At 56.3% G+C, this 23,477-nt stretch overlaps 2 protein-coding genes across 15 annotated transcripts in view; both read right to left on the bottom strand.

Moving 5' to 3' along the window:
• Positions 1-40: 40 nt before the first annotated feature.
• On the bottom strand, positions 41-15,595 carry IDH3B (isocitrate dehydrogenase (NAD(+)) 3 non-catalytic subunit beta). 10 transcript variants are annotated; one of them, XR_015287450.1, is made up of 13 exons: positions 15,496-15,581; positions 14,920-15,000; positions 13,345-13,443; positions 12,333-12,453; positions 11,348-11,408; positions 8,904-9,036; positions 5,991-6,124; positions 4,165-4,267; positions 2,592-2,738; positions 2,386-2,480; positions 1,840-2,310; positions 705-1,798; positions 41-595 (listed from the first exon to the last, which is right to left on the bottom strand). XR_015287450.1 is itself a non-coding variant. In XM_086891130.1 (13 exons), exons 1-13 carry the CDS (start codon positions 15,529-15,531, stop codon positions 105-107), a joined length of 1,179 nt encoding a protein of 392 aa, XP_086747256.1. In that variant the 5' UTR covers positions 15,532-15,578; the 3' UTR covers positions 41-104. The 10 variants fall into 10 exon arrangements, 7 of the variants coding, with proteins under 7 accessions (XP_086747256.1, XP_086747254.1, XP_086747258.1 ...); XR_015287451.1 differs by having other exon boundaries at positions 705-1,675; positions 2,250-2,310; positions 15,496-15,578; XR_015287452.1 differs by having other exon boundaries at positions 705-1,675; positions 2,250-2,310; positions 13,345-13,410; positions 15,496-15,568.
• Positions 15,596-16,184: 589 nt separating this feature from the next.
• VPS16 (VPS16 core subunit of CORVET and HOPS complexes) overlaps positions 16,185-23,477 on the bottom strand; it is a 29,354-nt gene continuing 22,061 nt past the window's right edge. For all 5 annotated transcript variants that reach the window (XR_015287448.1, XR_015287449.1, XR_015287447.1 and 2 more), the window contains 6 exons: positions 21,502-21,606; positions 19,225-19,302; positions 18,346-18,515; positions 18,116-18,212; positions 17,151-17,254; positions 16,185-16,630 (listed from right to left, as the gene is read on the bottom strand). Coding sequence is in view for 2 of the 5 variants with exons in the window: in XM_086891126.1 (XP_086747252.1) it covers positions 16,486-16,630; positions 17,151-17,254; positions 18,116-18,212; positions 18,346-18,515; positions 19,225-19,302; positions 21,502-21,606 (699 nt within the window). In the remaining 3 variants the exon portion in view is untranslated. The remainder of the gene's footprint in view (positions 16,631-17,150; positions 17,255-18,115; positions 18,213-18,345; positions 18,516-19,224; positions 19,303-21,501; positions 21,607-23,477) is intronic.

Raw genomic sequence — 23,477 nt, 5'->3', positions numbered from 1 at the left:
GGCAGCCTGCCGGGGCCGGGGGACAGAGGCAGCAGCAGGGTCACACGCCTGAGGCCTTTATTGGAGTCAGCGGGGCTGGGGCCACTAAACCTCCAGGGCATCTATCACGGCCTGGGTGAAATCCACGGAGGTGGAGTAGCCCCCCATGTCCGCCGTGCGCACCTGCAAGGAGACGGGAGTTAGGGACAGCGGGGTCACCCCCAGCTCCCCGGAGCCCTCTGCGCCCCCACAACCGTCCCCTGCGCCTCGGGGACCTGCGCTCCTGCTGGTGGCACTGCCACCCCCGGCCAGCACCCCGAGCCGCCCCCGAGGGAAGCGCTGGAGCCTTTATTAGCGAAGCGGGAATACAGAGCACGGCGCGGCCCCAGAAGTGACAACTGCCAGGTTTGGGGTGTCCCCAGGGCACCCCGGGGCTGGAACTGTCCCTGCACGGGGGGACCAAGGGGTGTGGGGGTCACCCTGGTTACTGCTGAAAGCTGGAGGGGCTGGGGGCCACGGGAATGGGGGAGCCCATGGGGAGGGGGTGCTGGGGTCCCAAAAACTGCCTGGGAACCCCAAAAACCGCACTGGAATGGGGGCACTGGGATCCCAAAAACTGCACAGGAACCCCAAAAACTGCACAGGAATGGGGGCACTGGGATCCCAAAAACTGCACAGGAACCCCAAAAACTGCCTGGGAATGGGGGCACTGGGATCCCAAAGACTGTACTGGGATGGGGGCACTGGGATCCCAGAAATTGCACTGGTCCCATGGGAATGGGGGTCCCACAGTTGTGGTGGTCCCGTGAGAATCCTAAAAACCAGGCTGGTCCCACAGTCACAGGGATCCCGTGAGAATGGGGATCCCATGGGAATGGGGGTTCCATGGGAATGGGGATCCCATGGGAATGGGGGTCCCCACAGTCACAGGGATCCCACGGGAATGGGGATCCCATGGGAACGGGGATCCCATGGGAATGGGGGGTCCCAGAATCACAGGGATCCCATGGGAATGGGGGTTCCATGGGAATGGGGATCCCATGGGAACGGGAATCCCGTGGGAATGGGGATCCCTTGGGAATGGGGGGTCCCAGAATCACAGGGATCCCCAGGAACAGGAATCCCATGGGAATGGGGGGTCCCAGAACCACAGGAATCCCATGGGAATGGGGATCCCAGAATCACAGGGATCCCACAGGAACGGGGATCCCATGGGAATGGGGGGTCCCAGAATCACAGGGATCCCACAGGAACGGGGATCCCATGGGAATGGGGGTCCCAGAGCCACGGCGGGTGGGTGTTCCCGATGTCCCCGGAGCTGCCGCTGAGTGGGGGCCCTGCCCCATCCCCCGAGCACCCCAAATCCGCCCGCGGGGAGCGATCCCTGCTGGGCTGGGGAGGGCTCGGGGATTGTCCCGGGGTTCCCCCTGAGGGAGGGCTCGGGGATTGTCCTGGGGTTCCCCCCCGAGGGAGGGCTCAGGGATTGTCCCGGGGCTCCCCCTGAGGGAGGGCTCAGGGATTGTCCTGGGGTTCCCCAGGGAGGGCTCAGGGATTGTCCCGGGGTTCCCCCGGGCCGGGGAGGGGGTCTGGGGGGGCTGCCGGGGGTCTAGGCCCCGTAGTGGGGGTGCAGGTTGTCAATGACGGACTTGACGAAGTCGGAAGTGGTGGAGTAACCGCCCAAATCCCGAGTCCGGACCTGCAAATCCAACAGAGGGAGGGGAAAAACGGGAGAAAGGAGCTGTGAACGCAGGGAATGGGCTGGGAGAGGGACAGGAGAGAGAGAGAGAGACAGCAGACACCCTGAGAGCCCTGCCAGGACCTGGGGGGAATGGGGAACGTCCCTGAGAGCCCTGCCAGGACCTGGGGGGAATGGGGAACCTCCCTGAGAGCCCTGCCAGGACCTGGGGGGGAGGATGGGGCTGGTCCCTGAGCCCTGCCAGGACCCAAACGAGGACAGGGCCATGGAGGATCCTCCAGCCCTGCCCCAAGTCCCTCCCTCGCCAGGACACGGCCACAGGGGCTGGACACAGCCGTGGGTGTGGGAGTGTAGCTGGAGAGAGAAGAGGATCCGCAGAATTCCAGCTGAAGAGAGGAGAGGACCCCCAGAATTCCAGCTGGAAAGAGGAGAGGACCCCCAGAATTCCAGCTGGAGAGAGGAGAGGATCCCCAGAACTCCAGCTGCAGAAAGGACCCCCAGAACTCCAGCTGCAGAAAGGACCCCCAGAAGCGACAGCAGCACCACCAACCCCACCCCGCTGCCCCGCACTCACTTTCCCACCCTTGATCACTTTCTTCACGGCGTCCGAGATCATGTTGGAGTGGTATTCCAGGCTGGAAAAGAGGGGGAATTGGGGGTTCAGCCCCCCAGAGTCCCCCCCAGACCCCCCCCGAGGTCCCAGCACGTACTTGAGGTGCCGCAGCATGTTGGAGGCCGAGAGCAGCATGGCCGTGGGGTTGGCGATGTTCCTGCCCACGGCTTGGGCGAAGGGGTGCCGGGCTCCCTGCGGGACACGGCGTCACCCCTCGGGAACTCTCCCTCGGGAATTCTCCCTCGGGAATTCTCCCTCTGGAATTCCTCCCCCCTCTCTGGAAGAGGAATTCCCCGGTCTCACCAGCTCGAAGACGGCGTACTCGGCGCTGTAGCTCTCGCCGGGCACGACGCCCGCGCCGCCCACCAGCCCCGCCGCCAGGTTGTCCACGATGTTCCCGTACAGGTTGGGCATCACCAGGACGTCGAACTGGTAGGGGTTCTGCACCAGCTGGAACGGGAATGTTGGGAATGTTGGGAATGTTGGGAATGCTGGGAATGCCGGGGGAAGGGGGGGTGGGGCTGGAGGAGAGGCCAGGGGTGTCCAGAACCTTCCAGGGGTTCCACGCTCGGAACCGCCTGGAGCGGCGGGGAGGGCTCTGGGGGAGTGGTGAGGGGCTCGAGGGGGGATTTCAGGAGGGAGAGGGATTTTAAGGGTGTGAAGGGGGATTTTAGGGATTTGAAAGGGTTTTTAGGGATGTGAAGGAGGGATTTCAGGGATGGGAAAGGGATTTTAGGGATGGGAGAGGGATTTCAGGGGTGTGGAAAGGGATTTTAGGGATGGGAAAGGGATTTTAGGGATGTGAAGGAGGGATTTTAGGGATGGGAGAGGGTTTTTAGGGATGTGGAGGAGGGATTTTAGGGATGTGAAGGGATTTTAGGGATGGGAAAGGGATTTTAGGGATGTGGAGGAGGGATTTTAGTGATATAAAGGTGTTTTTAGGGATGTGAAGGAGTTTTTAGGGATTTGAAAGGGTTTTTAGGGATGGGAAAGGGATTTTAGGGATATAAAGGGGAGTTTTTAGGGATGTGAAGGAGTTTTTAGGGATGTGAAGGGATTTTAGGGATGTGAAAGGGTTTTTAGTGATATAAAGGTGTTTTTAGGGATGTGAAGGAGTTTTTAGGGATGTGAAGGGCTGATTTTAGGTATGTGGAGTTTTTAGGGATGTGGAAGTGTTTTTAGGGATGTAAAGGGGGGATTTTAGGGATATAAAGGTGTTTTTAGGGATTTGAAAGGGTTTTTAGGGATGTGAAGGGGGGATTTTAGGGATGTGAAAGGGATTTTAGGGATATGAAGGGGGGATCTTAGGGATATAAATGGGAGATTTTAGGGCTGTGGAGTTTTTAAGGATATCAAGGGGGTTTTTTAGGGATATAAAGGGGAGTTTTTATGGATATAAAGGGGGGGTTTTATGGATAAAAAGGGGAGATTTTAGGGATATAAAGAGGGGATTTTAGGGATATAAAGGGGAGATTTTAGGGATATCAAGGGGATTTTTTATGGCTGTGAATGGGAGTTTTTAGGGATATAAAGGTGAGTTTTTATGGATATAAAGGGGGGGTTTTATGGATATAAAGGGGAGATTTTAGGCATATAAAGGGGGGATTTTAGGGATATAAAAGGGAGATTTTAGGGATATATAGGGGAGTTTTTAGGGCTGTGAATGGGAGTTTTTAGGGATATCAAGGGGGTTTTTATGGATATAAAGGTTTTTTTTTTATGGATATAAAAGGGAGATTTTAGGGATATCAAGGGGATTTTTTATGGCTGTGAATGGGAGTTTTTAGGGATATAAAGGTGAGTTTTTAGGGATATCAAGGGGGGATTTTATGGATATAAATGGAGTTTTTCTGGCTGTGCAGGGGCCGTGGCTGACCTGCATGCAGCAGTTGTCGATGATCATGGTGTCGAATTTGATCTTGGGGTAGAGCTCAGCCACCTCCTTGCAGCACTGCAGGAACAGCCCATCCCCCAGCTTCCTGCCAAGGCAAGTGGGAGCAGGGAAATCCTCCAGGAACTGGGGTCCCTGAGCGCTCCTGGGGCTCCTCACCCTGCCCTCCCTCCCTGCTCCCGCGGGTTGGGGCTCTGCAGGAATGGTGCCACGGGCTGAGGGTGTGATGGGAGTATCAGCATTCATGGATCCTGCTGGCTCCTGGCTGGGAGCAGAGCCAGGGAAAAGCCCCAGATCCCAGGGAAATCCGGGTCTCCCACAGATCCCACAGTCAGGGAATACTTCGTGTGCAGAGGAACCTTGAACATTCCTGATTCCATGGGCAGGGACAGCTCCCGCCGTCCCAGCTGGATCCAATCCCGAAGTCCAGCCTGGCCTTGGGTGCTGCCAGGGATCCACCCCAGGAAATCTGGGAATTCCTTCCCAGGATCCCAGCCCAATCTCCCCTTTCCCACTGGAAGCCATTCCCTGGCTCCTGGCCCTGCAGCCCTTTCCCAAATTCCGGCTGTCCTGGAGCTCCTGCAGGGACTCTGAGGATTCCCTGGATTTCTCCCTTCTCCAGGGGAGCATTCCCAGCTCTCCCAGAGCAGAGGGGCTCCCAAATCCCAGAGCTTTTTGTTGGAAAGGACCTTAAATCCCAGCAATTCCCACCCCATCGGTGGGCAGGGACAGCTCCCACCATCCCAATGGATCCAAATCCATCCCAGCCTGGCCTGGGGCATTCCCAGGGATCCACAGGAAATCTGGGAATTGCAGCCCAGGCAGGAATTCCTTGCCAAGATCCCAGCCCAATCTCCCCTTTCCCACTGGAAGCCATTCCCTGGCTCCTGGCCCTGCAGCCCTTGGCCCCAGTCCCTCTCCAGCTCTCCTGGAGCCCCTGCAGGGACTCTCAGCATTCCCTGGGTTTCTCCTTTCTCCAGGGGAACATTCCCAGCTCTCCCTCCATCCCTGACCTCCCCCCCTCATCCCCAAACCTTCCCGAAATCCATTTCCAGGATGACCACACCCCTTTCCCAGGATAAACCCACCCCAACCCAGAACCCCTCCCCAAAACCCCACCCAAACCCCCCTCCCGCCACCGCGGGGACACCGAGGGGACACCGAGGGGACAGGGAGGTGACAGGGAGGTGACAGGGCAGGGGACAGGGAGGGGACAGGGAGGGGACACGGAGGTGACAGGGAGAGGACAGGGAGGGGACAGGGCAGGTGACAGGGAGGTGACACGGAGAGGACAGGGAGGTGACAGGGCAGGGGACAGGGAGGGGACAGGGAGGGGACAAGGAGAGGACAGGGAGAGGACAGGGAGGTGACAGGGCAGGGGACAGGGAGGGGACAGGGAGGGGACAAGGAGAGGACAGGGAGAGGACAGGGAGGTGACAGGGCAGGTGACAGGGGAGGGGACAGGAAGGTGACAGGGAGGGCACAGGGAGGGGACAGGGAGAGGACAGGGAGGGCACAGGGAGGGGACAGGGAGAGGACAGGGAGGGGACAAGGAGAGGACAGGGGGAGGACAGGGAGGGGACAGGGCAGGGGACAGGGAGGTGACAGGGCAGGTGACAGGGAGGGGACAGGGAGGGGACAAGGAGAGGACAGGGAGGTGACAGGGCAGGTGACAGGGGAGGGGACAGGAAGGTGACAGGGAGGGCACAGGGAGGGGACAGGGAGGGCACAGGGGAGGGGACAGGGCAGGTGACAGGGCAGGTGACAGGGAGGTGACACGGAGGTGACAGGGAGAGGACAGTGCCACTCACATGATGTTGGCTTTGTGCACAGCTGTCACCTTGGCCCGGCCCTTCTTGGTGGCGTAGTCGAAGGCGAACTTGGCGATGCGCTGGGACTTGGCCCTGGTGATGATCTTGAGGCACTCGATCACCCCCTTGGCACTCTGGGGACAGGGACAGGACAGGGTGACACTGGTGACACTGGTGACACACTGCTGCAGTGTGGGACAGGGACAGGGTGACACTGGTGACACTGGTGACACACTGCTGCAGTGTGGGACAGGGACAGGGTGACACTGGTGACACTGGTGACACACTGCTGCAGTGTGGGACAGGGTGACACTGGTGACACTGGTGACACACTGCTGCAGTGTGGGACAGGGACAGGGTGACACTGGTGACACTGGTGACACTGGTGACACACTGCTGCAGTGTGGGACAGGGACAGGGTGACACTGGTGACACTGGTGACACACTGCTGCAGTGTGGGACAGGGACAGGGTGACACTGGTGACACTGGTGACACACTGCTGCAGTGTGGGACAGGGACAGGGTGACACTGGTGACACTGGTGACACACTGCTGCAGTGTGGGACAGGGACAGGGTGACACTGGTGACACTGGTGACACACTGCTGCAGTGTGGGACAGGGACAGGGTGACACTGGTGACACTGGTGACACACTGCTGCAGTGTGGGACAGGGACAGGGTGACACTGGTGACACACTGCTGCAGTGTGGGACAGGGACAGGGTGACACTGGTGACACTGGTGACACACTGCTGCAGTGTGGGACAGGGTGACACTGGTGACACTGGTTGTTATGACAAATCTAAAAGTGTGAATTAATTAGAGAAATTTCTTAAATCCTTGGGTGAAAAAGTCACAATTGTTAAATAGAAAAGCTAAAATTGAGTGAGTAAATTAAAGTTTTCTTAAGAAAAATAATTGACATATTGATTGTTAATTTGCAAGTATAAAGATGGGTCATTAAGTCATTAAGAAAAATAATTTATGTGTCCGTTGTTAATTAGATAAAGATGATATTTATAATCATAATCATAATTTTAATATAATTGTGAAAAATATTTTACATGTCTATTATTAATTTGTAAGTATAAAGAGGTGTCATTAAGTCATTAAGAAAAATAATTTATGTGTCTATTGTTAATTAGATAAATATAAAGATGGGTCATTAAGAACAATAATTTACATATTGATTGTTAATTTGTAAGTATAAAGATGGGTCATTAAGCCATTAAGAAAAATAATTTATGTGCCTATTGTTAATTAGATGAGAATAAATATAAAGATGGGTCATTAAGAAAAATAATTTACATATCTATTAATTAGATAAATATAAAGATGTGTCATTAAGTCATTAAGAAAAATAATTTATGTGTTTTGTTATTTAGATAAACATAAAGATGATATTTATAATAATAATCATAATTTTAATATAATTATGAAAAATAATTTATGTGTCTATTATTAATTTGTAAGTATAAAGATGGGTCATTAAGCCATTAAGAAAAATAATTTATGTGTCTGTTGTTAATTAGATAAATATAAAGATGGGTCATTAAGTCATTAAGAAAAATAATTTACATGTCTAATGTTAATTAGATAAATATAAAGATGATATTTATAATAATAATCATAATTTTAATATAATTATGAAAAATAATTTATGTGTCTATTATTAATTTATAAGTATAAAGATGGGTCATTAAGCCATTAAGAAAAATAATTTATGTGTCTGTTGTTAATTAGATAAATATAAAGATGGGTCATTAAGAAAAATAATCGACATGTCAGTTGTTAATTTGTAAGTACAAATATGGGTCATTAAGTCATTAATAAAAATAATTTATGTGGCTATTGTTAATTAGATGAGAATAAATATAAAGATGGGTCATTAAGAAAAATAATTTACATATCTATTAATTAGATAAATATAAAGATGGGTCATTAGGCCATTAAGAAAAATAATTTATGTGTCTGTTGTTAATTAGATAAATATAAAGATGGGTCATTAAGAAAATAATTGACATGTCTATTGTTAATTACATAAATATAAAGATGGGTCATTAAGAAAAATAATTGACATGTCAGTTGTTAATTTGTAAGTACAAATATGGGTCATTAAGTCATTAATAAAAATAATTTATGTGCCTATTGTTAATTAGATGAGAATAAATATAAAGATGGGTCATTAAGAAAAATAATTTACATATTGATTGTTAATTTGCAAGTATAAAGATGGGTCATTAAGTCATTAAGAAAAATAATTTATGTGTCCGTTGTTAATTAGATAAATATAAAGATGATATTTATTGGAATCCCGGTGGATTCCTGGGTGATTCCCAGTGGGATCCCGGTGGATTCCCGGGTGATTCCCGGTGATTCCTGGTGATTCCCGGGTGATTCCCGGGTGATTCCCGGGTGATTCCCGGTGGTTCCCGGGTGATTCCCGGGTGATTCCCGGTGGATTCCCGGGTGATTCCCGGTGGTTCCCGGGTGATTCCCGGTGGATTCCCGGTGATTCCCGGTGAATCCCGGTGATTCCCGGTGATTCCCAGTGATTCCCGGTGATTCCCGGTGGGATCCCGGTGGGATCCCGGTGGATTCCCGGGTGATTCCCAGTGAATCCCGGTGATTCCCAGTGGATTCCCGGTGGATTCCCGGGTGATTCCCGGTGATTCCCGGTGGATTCCCGGGTGATTCCCGGTGATTCCTGGTGATTCCCGGGTGATTCCCGGTGGATTCCCGGTGGGATCCCGGTGATTCCCGGTGGATTCCCGGTGGATTCCCGGGTGATTCCCGGTGATTCCTGGTGATTCCCGGGTGATTCCCGGTGATTCCCGGTGGATTCCCGGTGGGATCCCGGTGATTCCCGGGTGATTCCCGGGTGGTTCCCGGTGAATCCCGGCGGTTCCCGTACCTCGTGCTCCAGGGAGCTGTACTCGCCCTCGGTCTGCTCGCGGATGATCACCAGGTCCAGGTTGTTGTGGCGGGTCTGGTACCCCGGCAGGCTCTTGACGTGCACCACGTTGGCAAACAGGTCCAGCTTCCTCCTGGGGCACGGGGACAGCGTGTCACCTCCTGGGGACAGCCTGGGGACAAGCGTGTCACCGCCTGGGGACAGCGTGTCACCGCCTGGGGACAGCGTGTCACAGCCTGGGGACAGCCTGGGGACAGCCTGGGGACAGCCTGGGGACAGCGTGTCACCTCCTGGGGACAGCCTGGGGACAGCCTGGGGACAGCCTGGGGACAGCGTGTCACCTCCTGGGGACAGCGTGTCACCCCCTGGGGACAGCCTGGGGACAGCGTGTCACCGCCTGGGGACAGCCTGGGGACAGCCTAGGGACACTGTGTCACCCCCTGGGGACAGCGTGTCACCGCCTGGGGACAGCGTGTCACCCCCTGGGGACAGCGTGTCACCGCCTGGGGACAGCCTGGAGACAGCGTGTCACCGCCTGGGGACAGCCTGGGGACAGCCTGGGGACAGCGTGTCACCGCCTGGGGACAGCGTGTCACCGCCTGGGGACAGCCTGGGGACAGCCTGGGGACAGCGTGTCACCTCCTGGGGACAGCCTGGGGACAGCCTGGGGACAGCCTGGGGACAGCGTGTCACCTCCTGGGGACAGCGTGTCACCCCCTGGGGACAGCCTGGAGACAGCGTGTCACCGCCTGGGGACAGCCTGGGGACAGCCTGGGGACAGCGTGTCACCGCCTGGGGACAGCGTGTCACCGCCTGGGGACAGCCTGGGGACAGCCTGGGGACAGCGTGTCACCTCCTGGGGACAGCCTGGGGACAGCGTGTCACCTCCTGGGGACAGGCTGGGGACAGCGTGTCAGATGCCTGGGGACACGGCTGGGGACACGCTGTCACCTCCTGGGGACACGGCTGGGGACACCCCCCTGCAGGGACAGCTCATGGCATCGTCCCTCAAGAGCTTTGCTTCTCATTAACTCATTAAATATTAATTAATGGGGTTTTTATCTCTACAGGGAGAGCTCCTGGCATCGTCCTGCAGGAACTGAGCTTCTCATTAACTCATTAATTATTAATTAATGGGGTTTTCCAGCTCTGGAAAACTCCAGGATTTCCAGAGAACCAGCATCAACCAACAGGGACAGCTTCTGGCTGTGGAGTTTTGCCTATTAATAACTCATTAATTATTAATTAATGGGGTCTTTCCCGCTGCAGGAAGAGTTCCTGGCATTGTCTCTCAGGAGCTGAGCTTCTCATTAACTCATTAATTATTAATTAATGGGGTTTTCCCTCTAAAGGGACAGCTCCTGGCATCGTCCCTCAGGAGCTGAGCTTCTCATTAACTCATTAATTATTAATTAATGGGGTTTTTCCCTCTGCAGGGACAGCTCCTGGCATTGTCCTGCAGGAGTTGAGCTTCTCATTAACTCATTAATTATTAATTAATGGGGTTTTTCCCTCTGCAGGGACAGCTCATGGCATCGTCCTGCAGGAGCTGAGCTTCTCATTAACTCATTAATTATTAATTAATGGGGTTTTTCCCACTGAAATTCAGTGGGCATTTCCAGGGAACCAGGATCAGCTCCCAGCCATGGAGGGTCCCTGAGGAGTTTTGCTTCCCAATTCATCAATTAAATCAATTAACAACCAAATCTAAAATAATTAAATATGAATTAATATTTCTATAAATTCATATTAATGGATAATATATAATATCAAGAACTAATATAATAATATGTCAATATATTAATATAATATAGTAGTATATTAATAGGCATTATTAGTATATTAATATACAATGTAAAATTAATATATAATTATATAATTATACTTATACAATATAATATACATTATTATATATTATAAATATATAAAATACAAAATAATACATAATATATATTAGTATATTAATAATATACAATTAACACATAATTATTACAATTATTATTATTAATTACTTAATGTATAATAAATATAAATATGATTTTTATTAGAATTAATATTATATTAATGATACATAATAATATACCATATTATATTGATAATGTATTATTAATACATTGGATTAATTATATATATTATATGCAATTAAATACAATATATTGCCATTAATATATTATTAATAAAATATTAATATAACTACAATAATGTAGTCCATTATTATATTAATAATAAAAAATTAATAAAACATATAAATATATTAATACATCTATATAATGTTAATAAATATTAATTATTGCTAATTAATGATGTTAATAATTGCTAATATTTAATTATTAGCTTTTCCCCCCACTCCAGACCCGCAGGGACAGCTCGGGGCTGTTGTTCCCCTCAGCCCTCCCCCGTGAGTCATTAATTAGTGATTAATTAAGGCCTCTGGCAGCCCCTACCTGAGCCTCATGTCGTAGGACGCCAGGTCTCCCTTGTACTCCATGGGCGTGTGGATCTTCCCTGCGGGACACGAGCGGCGTCGGAACCGGCCCCGGAACCCGAGTGGCCACACCGCCTGTCCCGGGGTGGGGACAGGGACAGGGTGGGGACAGGGGTGGGGACAGGGATGGGGACAGGGATGGGGACAGGGGTGGGGACAGGGATGGGGACAGGGATGGGGACAGGGTGGGGATGGATCTTCCCTGCGGGACACGAGCGGGCTCAGAACCGGCCCCGGAACCCGAGCGGCCACACCGCCTGTCCCGGGGTGGGGACAGGGGTGGGGACAGGGATGGGGACAGGGATGGGGACAGGGACAGGGATGGGGACAGGGATGGGGACAGGGATGGGGACAGGGACAGGGTGGGGACAGGGGTGGGGACAGGGACAGGGGTGGGGACAGGGATGGGGATGGGGACAGGGGTGGGGACGGGGATGGGGACGGGGACAGGGGTGGGGACACAAACAGGGACAGGGACAAGGACAGTGACAAGGACAGTGACAAGGGACAAGGACAGGGACAAGGACAAAACAGGGACAAGGACAGGGACAAGGACAGAAACAGGGACAAGGACCGGAACAAGAACAAGGACAGGAACAGGGACAAGGGACAAGGGCAAGAACAGCGACAAGGACAAGGACAGTGACAAGGGACAAGGACAGGAACAGGGACAACAACAGGGACAAGGACAGGGACAGTGACAAGGGACAAGGACAGGGACAAGAACAAGGACAGGGACAAGAACAAGGACAGGGACAAGAACAGGGACACGAACAGGGACAGTGACAAGGGACAAGGACAGGAACAGGGACAAGGAACAGGGACAAGGAACAGGGACAAGGAACAGGGAGAAGGACAAGGACAGTGACAAGGGACAAGGACAGGGACAAGGACAGTGACAAGGGACAAGGACAGTGCCAGGGACAAGGCCACGCTCCCCTCACCGATGAGGGCCACCTTGCTCTCCTTCATGGAATCCACCACCCGATCCAGCTTCTCCTCGGACGCCGTGTTCTGCACCTCGCTCAGGTGGTGCTCGTCGAAGATCACGGGGACATTGCCGGCCTGGCACGGGGACAGAGCCACCCATTGTCACTGTGGGACCCTCGGGGACACGGCAGGGGGGACACAGAGCCCTCAAGAGGCCAGGGGGAGCTCAGGGGAAGCAGGAAATCCTTGGGAAGTGGGATCGCTCCAGTGCCAAGGGAACGGTGACGGGGATGGAACCGTGGCCTATTTCCCTTGGGAAAGGCCTCTGAGGGACAGGCCACCGCTGGCATGTCCCCAAGTGCCACATGCACACAGGGCTGTTCAATCCCTGCAGGGATGGGCACTCCCCCACTGCCTTGGAGAGACATTTGTAGGAGGAATTTTCCCAATATCCGACCCAAATCCCTCCAGGAATGGGGACTCGCCCTCTGCCCGTGGGGACAGAGGGCACAGGGACAATCAGGGACACTCAGGGACACTCAGGGACACCTAGGGACACTCAGGGACTCACAGGGACACCTAGGGACACTCAGGGACTCACAGGGACTCTCAGGGACACTCAGGGACATCCAGGGACATCCCTGATCCCAGAATTCCCTCTATCCCAATCCCAGAATCAGGGATGCTCAGGGACACTCAGGGACTCATGGGGACACTCAGGGACCCTCAAGGACACTCAGGGATGCTCAGGGACACCCAGGGACTCTTAGGGACACCCAGGACACTCAGGGACACCCAGGGATGTTCAGGGACAGCGAGGGACTGTTAGGGACACCCAGGAATACTCAGGGACACTCAGAGACTCTCAGGGATGTTCAGGGACACTTGGGGACACCCAGGGACTCTTAGGGACACCCAGGAATACTCAGGGACACTCAGGGATGTTCAGGGACACTTGGGGACACCCAGGGACACTTGGGGACACCCAGGGCCAGCTGTCTGGTGTCCCCCTGGCCGTGGCCGTACCTTGAAGACCTCCTTGACGGCGTGCATCAGCTCCGGGCCCACGCCATCCCCCGGCAGCATCGTCACCTGGAATGTCCCCTCAGCCTTGGCACTGTGGGACTGCGGGGACACGGCGGGGTCACCCCAAAACCAGCCCCAAACCGGGGCCAGGGCACCCCCAGGGTCCAGCCCCACAGGGCCAGGGAACGCTCCGAGCTCTTAGGGGGTTATGGAACGGCTGTGCTGGGAAAGGCCCGGGGTCCCTTCATGTCCCCAAGTGCCACATCCACAGGTTTGGGAAATCCCTCCAAGGGATGGGGGCTCCACCCTGTCCTGGGCAGCTCTTTCCAGGAGGAAAATTCCCAATATCCCACCCAAACCTCGTCCCTTTGTCCTGTCCCTGCTCCTCTCTCCTGGCAGGAGTTGTGCAGAGCCACGGGGTCCCCCCTGATCCCCCTTTTCTCCGGGCTGAGCCCCCTTCCCGGCTCCCTCAGCCTCTCCTGGGGCTCCACTCCCTTCCCCAAATCCGTTCCTTTCCCTGGACACGCTCCAGCACCTCCAGGCCTTGTCCTGTCAATCGCTGTCGCTGTCCTGAGGCCACCCCGGGGTGACACCAGCCCCGAGCACACCCGACACCACCGAGAGACCTTCCCTGCACTCAGCACCTCCAGAAATAACCTCTCCCTCCATCCCGCGGAATTCCCGGCACAGCTCCGTGTTCCTCAACTCCCTCAGCACCTCGTGGAACCCCGGACAGCCCTTCTTAGCAGCAATTTCCCCAATATCCGACCCAAATCTCTCCGGGGATGGAGACTCCGCCCTTTTCTCCTCCCAGGAGGGATTTCCCCAATGGAAATTCCCCCATGGAATTCCCTCATTCCTGCTCCCCGCCCTCAGCATCTCATGGAATTTTGGACAGCCCAGAGCATCGTTCCTGGGGTGTTCCACACATCCCATTCCATCAGCCTCCCTCCCACTGCTCCCACCTTCCTCAGCCCAGAATTTGGGAGCTGCTCCCAACAGGAATCTCCCAGATCCAGCCTGGGGGATCCACAGGGAATTCCCTCCCAGCAACGCCAGAGAAACTCTGGAATTCCAGTGGGAGCAGGGAAATGAGGGAGGGAGGGAAGGAAAGCCGAGAGTCACAAATTGGGCTGGAATCAAATTTCCAGGGCACAAACGGGGCTCCTGGGCAGGGATGAAATATCAGGAGGCGAAGCTGAGGGAAGGGCAGCCTCAAGGTCAGGCAGCTGCTTAGGGCCCAGCCCTTCCCTCAGCAACATTTCCCACGGAATCAGGGAATTTTCCGGCTGGGAAAAGCCTCAGAGACTCCCCCCAGCACTGCCAGGGCCACCACTGACCGTGTCCCCAAGTGCCACATCCCCGTGGTGGTTAAACCCCACCAGCACCGGGAACTGCCCTTCCCAGCAAGGAAAATTCCCAATATCCCACCCAAACCTCCCTTGGCACAACTTGAGGCCGTTTCTTGTCCTCTCCCTTGTTCCCGACTCCCCACTCCTGTCCGGGACTTTTTGGGGAGCCCTGATCGCCCTTTTCCCCCCCAAATTCCGCCTTCCTCCCTCAGCCGCTGCTCACCTTGGCCTGGGCTTGCTGCAGGAGGGGGGCCGCGGTGCCCAGCCCCCGCCACACCCCGAGGCTCTGGGCTCGCAGGAGGCCCTGGGGGTGCCGGGGGAGATGTCAGAGCCCAGAGAGCCCCCTCAGCGGGTGCTCCTCACCCCCAAAGTCCTCCCAGCACGAAGGAACCCCAAAGCGTCACCCCCAAAGCGTCACCCCCCAAGCCGGCCTCAACCTCCCCTCACAAAACTGACACTCCCCAAACGGAACCCTCCCGGCCCTGACCTCACACCCTGCCCCAGACTGACCCCTCAGACCCCCTCTGATCCCCCAGGCCCCCTCTGATCCCCCCAGGCCCCCTCTGATCCCCCCAGATCCCGTCTGACCCTTCCCAGCCCTCACGGACCCCCGTCAGCCCTCACGAACCCCCTCAGCCCTCACGGACCTCCCTCAGCCGGCGCAGTGAAGGACGAGGTCAGACCCCGTCTGCCCTCCCTCCCCCGACCCCTCAGCGATCTCCGCCCTCGCCGTGTCCCCTCATTTCCCGTCACGGAGCCCGCTGTCCCCTGCCCGCCGCTTGTCTCGCTCCCCCCTCACCGCCGCCGCCGCCCGTCCCGCGCTGAGCGCCGCCATCTTTGCGGGCCCACAATGCACCGCGCCCGCCGCGCACGTGACGCCAAAGGGGCGGGGCCTCGCGGGGCCTGCGGCGCCCCCTGGCGGGCGAGGGAGACAGCGAGGGGACCCCCCCAGGGACACCCCCAATGTCACCCCAGGGACACCCCCAATGTCACCCCAGGGACATCCCCAATGTCACCCCAGGGACCCCCAGTGTCCCCCCATGGATCCCCGGTGTCCCCCCATAGACCCCCAGTGTGCACCCATGGACCCCCCAATGTCCACCCATGGACCCGCAGTGTCCACCCAGGGACCCCCCCAATGTCACCCCAGGGACCCCCAGTGTCCCCCCATGGATCCCCAGTGTCCCCTCATGGACCCCTGGTGTCCCCCCATGGATCCCCGGTGTCCACCCAGGGACCCCCCCAATGTCACCCCAGGAACCCCCCCAATGTCACCCCAGGGACCCCCAGTGTCCACCCAGGGAGCCCCCAATGCTCCCCCAGGGACCCCCCCAATGTCCCCCCAGTGTCCCCCAGGGACCCCCAATGTCCTCCCAAGTGACCCTTGGTGACCCCAGTGACCTCCCCTTCCAGGCCTGACCCCGGGGTGTCCCCGAGGTGTCCCACCCCACCCCATGTCCCCAAATCCCCTCTTTGGTGACACCGGACGCGGAGCTCTTCTCTTTATTGCACGAAGAGGGAGGGGACCGAGGTGTCCCCAGGGGTGTCCCCAGAGGTGTCCCCAGAGGTGTCCCCAGGGGTGTCCCCAGGGTGTCCCAGGGGTGTCCCAGAGGTGTCCCCAGAGGTGTCCCAGGGTGTCCCAGGGGTGTCCCCAGGGGTGTCCCAGGGGTGTCCCAGGGGTGTCCCAGGGGTGTCCCCAGGGGTGTCCCAGGGGTGTCCCAGAGGTGTCCCAGGGGTGTCCCAGGGGTGTCCCAGGGATGTCCCCAGAGGTGTCCCGAGCGATTTGGGGTCACTTTTTGAGGAGCTGTGCCCGTGCCCGGTTGAGTTTCTCGGCCACGGCGCCGTCGGTTGCGGCCGAGCACCGGGACAGCACCAGGCTCATCTCGGCCTCGTTCCTGCGCTCGATGGCCGCCTCGGCCGCCTGCTCCAGGTCCCTGCCGACGCCACAGAGACGTTTGGGGACACCCAGGGACACCTGGGGACACCCTGGGGACACCCCCAGACTCCCAGCGCCTCCCGTGGGGGCTCTCACCGCCCCAAATCCCCACTCCGGGGAACTCCAGCTGCGCGTTCCCATGTCTGGGTGTCCCCCAGTGTCCCCTTGGTGTCCCTTGGTGTCCCCATGGTGTCCCCCGGTGTCCCCTCGGTGTCCCCCTGTGTCCCTCAGTATCCCCCGGTGTCCCCTCGGTGTCCCCCTGGTGTCCCTCAGTGTCCCCCTGTGTCCCCCGGTGTCCCCTCAGTGTCCCCCGGTGTCCCCTCAGTGTCCCCCGATGTCCCTCAGTGTCCCCCAGTGTCCCCATGGTGTCCCCTCAGTGTCCCCTCAGTGTCCCCCAGTGTCCCTCAGTGTCCCCATGGTGTCCCCTCAGTGTCCCTCAGTGTCCCCCAGTGTCCCCATGGTGTCCCCTCAGTGTCCCCCCGTGTCCCCCGGTGTCCCCCGGTGTCCCCAGGACGCACCCCACGAGGACGAAGGCCTTGACGCGCTGCTCGGGGGGCACGCGGGGCGCGTATTTCCTGGCCTCGTAGCGGTTGTGGTGCTTCACCGCCACCTCCACGAAGGGCTGGGGGCACGAGGAGGAGCGGGGAGAGGTGAGGAGGAGTGGGGAGAGGGGAGGAGGAGCGGGGAGAGGGGAGGAGGAGTGGGGAGAGGGGAGGAGGAGTGGGGAGAGGGGAGGAGGAGTGGGGAGAGGTGAGGAGGAGCGGGGAGAGGGGAGGAGGAGTGGGGAGAGGTGAGGAGGAGCGGGGAGAGGGGAGGAGGAGTGGGGAGAGGGGAGGAGGAGCGGGGAGAGGGGAGGAGGAGTGGGGAGAGGGGAGGAGGAGTGGGGAGAGGGGAGGAGGAGCGGGGAGAGGGGAGGAAGGGCAGGGAGGAGGAAGAGGACGGTGGAGCTGGCATTGTGAGGAAGAGGATGGTGGAGAAGGAGGAAGAGGATGGTGGAGAAGGAGGAGGAGGAGGAGGATGGTGGAGAAGGAGGAGGAGGAGGAGGATGGTGGAGAAGGAGGAGGAGGATGGTGGAGCTGGCATTGTGAGGAAGAGGATGGTGGAGGTGGAGAAGGAGGAAGAGGATGGTGGAGCTGGAATTGGGAGGAAGAGGAGGGTGGAGATGGAGAAGGAGGAAGACGATGGTGAAGGAGGAGGATGGTGGAGCTGGCATTGTGAGGAAGAGGACGGTGGAGAAGGAGGAGGAGGATGGTGGAGCTGGAGGAGGAGGAGGGTGGAGCTGGCATTGTGAGGAAGAGGATGGTGGAGCTGGCATTGGGAGGAAGAGGATGGTGGAGATGGAGAAGGAGGAAGAGGATGGTGGAGATGGAGGAAGAGGACAGTGGAGAAGGAGGAGGAGGAGGGTGGAGCTGGCATTGTGAGGAAGATGAAGGAGCACAGCCAGGGGGTGACCGCTGCCCCCCTCAGCAGCCCCAGCTCTCACCAGGTACCCGATGGGCGACTTCTTGCTCTTGGAGAACTTCTCCACCTCCTCCCAGTCCCCGCGCGTGGCCAGGGCGTTGATCTTCAGCCACCAGTACCTGGGGTCGGGGGTCAGGGATGGGCCTGGAGCCCCCCAGGAGCCCCCAGGAGCCCCCCAGGAGCCCCCAGGCCCCCCCAGGAGCCCCCAGGAGCCCCCCAGGCCCCCCCAGGAGCCCCCCGAGCCGGCCCCACCTCTTGTCCGGGATCCTGAAGTCGCGGTAGAGCTGCTCGGCGCGCTTGTGGTGCCCGTCCAGGATGAGAGTGGACACGGTGTCGTGCAGGGACAGCTCCAGGTACGGCTTGTCCAGCTCCTCCTGCAGGTGCCGCTGCAGCCGCAGCAGCTTGATCTGCTCCTCGGTGGCCTGGGACACGGGGACATGGCCTGGTGTCCGTGTCCCCAGCCCCGCCCTGGCCCGGCCTCTGTGGCCCTGGCCCAGCCTCAGTGTCCCCATCCCAACACCGGTGTCCCTGTCCCAGCCTCAACGTCCCCATCCCAGCCTCAGTGTCCCCATCCCAGCCTCAACATCCCCATCCCAGCCCTGGTGTCCCCATCCCAACCTCGGTGTCCCCATCCCAGCCTCAGTGTCCCCAACACAGCCTCAGTGTCCCCATCCCAGCTCCGGTGTCCCCATCCCAGCTTCAATGTCCCTGGCCCAGCCTCTGTCCCTATCCCAGCTCCGGTGTCCCCATCCCAGCCCCAGTGTTCCCATCCCAGCTCCGGTGTCCCCATCCCAGCCCCAGTGTTCCCATCCCAGCCCCAGTGTCCCTGTCCCAGCCCTGTCCCATCCCCGGTGTCCCCATCCCAGCCATGCCCCTGGACAGCCACCCAGCCTCGTCCCCAGGGCAGGGGTACGTGACCTTGTCCCCGTGTCCCTGGTGTCCCCACGTGTCCCTGGTGTCCCCACATCCCTGGTGTCCCCACGTGTCCCTGGTGTCCCCTGTGTCCCCCATATCCCCGGTGTCCCTGGTCTCCCCACGTGTCCCTGGTCTCCCCATGTCCCTGGTGTCCCTCATGTCCCCGATGTCCCCATGTCCCCAATGTCCCCATGTCCCCGATGTCCCCTCGCTCACCTTGGCAGCGAAGTCGTTCTTGGCCTTGTAGAACTCGTCCAGGGCGTTCTGCAGAGCGGCCACGCGGCCCTCGATCCGCTGGGAACGGACACGGACACGGCACGGACACGGACACGGACACGGCACGGACACGGAATGGACACGGAATGGACACGGACATGGACACGGAATGGACACGGACATGGACACGGAATGGACACGGACACGGAATGGATACGGACACGGACACGGAATGGACACGGACATGGACACGGAATGGACACGGACATGGACACGGAATGGACACGGACACGGACACGGACATGGACACGGAATGGACACGGACACGGACACGGAATGGACACGGACACGGAACGGACACGGACACAGAACGGACACGGAATGGACACGGACACAGAACGGACACGGAATGGACACGGACACAGAACGGACACGGAATGGACACGGACACGGAACGGACACGGAACGGACACGGACACAGAACGGACACAGAATGGACACGGACATGGAATGGACACGGAATGGACACGGAATGGACACGGACACGGAATGGACATGGACATGGCACAGACACGGAACGGACACGGCACGGAATGGACACGGACACGGACACGGAATGGACACGGAATGGACACAGAATGGACACGGACACGGAATGGACACGGAATGGACACGGAATGGACACGGACACGGAATGGACACGGACACGGAATGGACACGTCATTCCCTGGATAGATCCCGACCCCCCGGCACACACGGCATGGGATGGGCAGGGTCCCCCACAGCCCTGGGGTGCAAACTGGGAAATGCCCAATTCCCAAATCCAGAACCGTTGTTCCCATTGTTACTCCCGTGTTATTCCCGTTATTCCTGTGTTATTCCCGTGTTATTCCCGTGGCTGTTCCCGTTGTTATTCCCATTGTTATTCCCATTGTTATTCCCATTGTTATTCCCGTTATTTCCATTGTTATTCCCGTTATTCCCGTGTTATTCCCGTGTTATTCCCGTGGCTGTTCCCGCCGTTATTCCCGTTGTTATTCCCGTTGTTATTCCCGTTATTCCCGCTGTTATTCCCGTTGTTATTCCCGTTATTCCCGCTGTTATTCCCGTTGTTCCCATTGTTATTCCCGCTGTTATTCCCATTGTTATTCCTGTTATTCCCGTTGTTATTCCCGTTATTCCCGCCGTTATTCCCGTGTTATTCCCGTGTTATTCCCGTTGTTATTCCCATTATTCCCGTTGTTATTCCCGTTGTTATTCCCGCTGTTATTCCCATTGTCATTCCCGTTATTCCCGTTGTTCCCATTGTTATTCCCATTGTTATTCCCGCTGTTATTCCCGTGTTATTCCCGTGGCTGTTCCTGCTGTTATTCCCGTGTTATTCCCGTTGTTCCCGTTGTTATTCCCATTGTTATTCCCGTGTTGTTCCCGTGGCTGTTCCCGTTGTTATTCCCGCTGTTATTCCCATTGTTATTCCCGCTGTTATTCCCATTGTTATTCCCATTGTTATTCCCGTTATTCCCATTGTTATTCCCGTTATTCCCATGTTGTTCCCGTGGCTGTTCCCGCCGTTATTCCCGTTGTTGCTCCCGTGGCTGTTCCCATTGTTATTCCCGTGTTATTCCCGTGTTATTCCCGTGTTCTTCCCATGTTATTCCTGCTGTTATTCCCGTTGTTCCCATTGTTATTCCCGCCGTTATTCCCATTGTTGTTCCCGTGGCTGTTCCCGCTGTTATTCCCATTGTTATTCCCATTGTTATTCCCATTGTTGTTCCCGTGGCTGTTCCCGCTGTTATTCCCATTGTTATTCCCATTGTTATTCCCGTTGTTATTCCCGTTATTCCCATTGTTATTCCCGTTATTCCCGTTGTTGCTCCCGTGGCTGTTCCCGTTGTTATTCCCGCTGTTATTCCCATTGTTATTCCCATGTTATTCCCGTGTTGTTCCCGTGGCTGTTCCCGCTGTTATTCCCGTTGTTCCCATTGTTATTCCCATTGTTATTCCCGTTATTCCCATTGTTGCTCCCGTGGCTGTTCCCGCTGTTATTCCCGTTGTTATTCCCGCTGTTATTCCCATTGTTATTCCCGCTGTTATTCCCATTGTTATTCCCGTTGTTCCCGTTGTTATTCCCATTGTTATTCCCGTTATTCCCGTTGTTGCTCCCGTGGCTGTTCCCGCTGTTATTCCCATTGTTATTCCCGCTGTTATTCCCATTGTTATTCCCATTGTTATTCCCATTGTTATTCCCGTGTTGCTCCCGTGGCTGTTCCCGCTGACCCTCTCGCCGTAGGCCGAGTGCACGTGGAAGTTTCCCAGCTCCTGGTGGTTGTCGTCCTGGTTGTACAAATCCTTCAGCGTCTCCCGCTCCTGGTGCCGGCAGAACTGCCCGGAAACCGGGAATGCGGGAATTTGGGAATGCTCAGGGGGATTTGGGGGGCTCAGGGGGGATTTGGGGGGCTCAGGGGGGATTTTGGGGGGCTCAGGGGGATTTGGGGGGGCTCAGGGGGGATTTTGGGGGGCTCAGGGGGTTTTTCGGGGGGCTCAGGGGGTTTTTCGGGGGGCTCAGGGGGTTTTTCGGGGGGTCAGGAGGGATTTTGAGGGGGATTTTGGAGGGCTCAGGGGATTTTTGGGAGGATTTTGGGGGGCTTAGAGGGGATTTTGGGGGGATTTTGGGGGGCTTAGAGGGGATTTTGGGGGGATTTTGGGGGGCTTAGAGGGGATTTTGGGGAGATTTTGGGGGGCTTAGAGGGGATTTTGGGGAGATTTTGGGGGCTCAGGGGATTTTTGGGAGGATTTTGGGGGGCTTAGAGGGGATTTTGGGGGGATTTTGGGGGGCTTAGAGGGGATTTTGGGGGGATTTTGGGGGGCTTAGAGGGGATTTTGGGGGGATTTTGGGGGGCTTAGAGGGGATTTTGGGGGGATTTTGGGGGCTCAGGGAATTTTTGGGAGGATTTTGGGGGGCTTAGAGGGGATTTTGGGGGGATTTTGGGGGGCTTAGAGGGGATTTTGGGGGGATTTTGGGGGGCTTAGAGGGGATTTTGGGGGCTCAGGGGATTTTTGGGAGGATTTTGGGGGGCTTAGAGGGGATTTTGGGGGGATTTTGGGGGGCTTAGAGGGGATTTTGGGGGGATTTTGGGGGGCTTAGAGGGGATTTTGGGGGGATTTTGGGGGCTCAGGGCGTTTTTGGGGTGCTCCGGGGGTTTTTGGGGGGCTCATTAGGGTTTTTTGGGGGGGGTTTTGGGGGCTCAGGAGGGGTTTTAGGGGGATTTTTGGGAGTTCAGGGTTTTTTTGGGGGGGCTCAGGGGGTTTTTGGGGGGCTCATGAGGGTTTGGGGGGATTTTTAGGAGTTCAGGGGTTTTTGGGGGGGATTTTGGGGTGCTCAGGAGGATTTTGGGGGACACAGGGGGGATTTCGGGGGGCTCAGGGGGGATTTTAGGGGCCTCAGGTTTTTTTGGGGGGGATTTTGGGGTGCTCAGGGGGTTTTTGCGGGGCTCAGAGAGGGTTTTGGGGGGATTTTTGGGGGGGTTCAGGGTTGTTTTGGGGGGATTTTGGGGGCTCAGGGTTTTTTTGGGGGTGCTCATGGATTTTTTGGGGGGCTCAGAAGGGTTTTTGGGGGGGATTTGGGGGGGCTTGGGGGGATTTTGGGGGGATTTTTGGGAGTTCAGGGGTTTTTGGGGGAATTTTGGGGTGCTCAAGGGGTTTTTGGGGGGCTCATGAGGGTTTTGGGGGGATTTTTGGGAGTTCAGGGCTTTTTTTGGGGGGGCTCAGGGGGTTTGGGGGGGCTCAGGAGGTTTGTGGGGGGATTTGGGGGGACTCAGAGGGGATTTTGGGGGGCTCAGAAGGGTTTTTGGGGGGATCTTGGGGTGCTCAGGGGGTTTTTGGGGGGGTCAGAAGGGGTTTCCAGGAGGATTTTGGGGTACCCAGGGTGTTTTTGGGGTGCCCCACCTGGCAGTACAGGCTGAGGAGGTTTCTGGGGTACCCAGGAAGGATTTTGGGGTGCCCAGGGTGTTTTTGGGGTTCTCAGGGATGTTTTTTGGGGTGCCCAGGGTTTTTTTGGGGTGCCCAGGAGGATTTTGGGGTACCCATGAGGATTTTGGGGTGCCCCACCTGGTGGTACAGGCTGAGGGTATTTTTGGGGTACCCAGAAAGAATTTTGGGGTGCTGAAGAGGTTTTTGGGGTGCCCAGGAGGATTTTGGGGTGCCCAGGAGGTTTTTGGGGTGCTGAGGAGGTTATTTGGGGTGCTGAGGAGGAT

Source organism: Cyanistes caeruleus, chromosome 5, assembly GCF_971803275.1.
Source record: "Cyanistes caeruleus chromosome 5, bCyaCae1.hap1.1, whole genome shotgun sequence".
NCBI classification, from domain to species: Eukaryota; Metazoa; Chordata; class Aves; order Passeriformes; family Paridae; genus Cyanistes; species Cyanistes caeruleus.
This window is presented reverse-complemented; position numbering and strand designations above follow the sequence as displayed.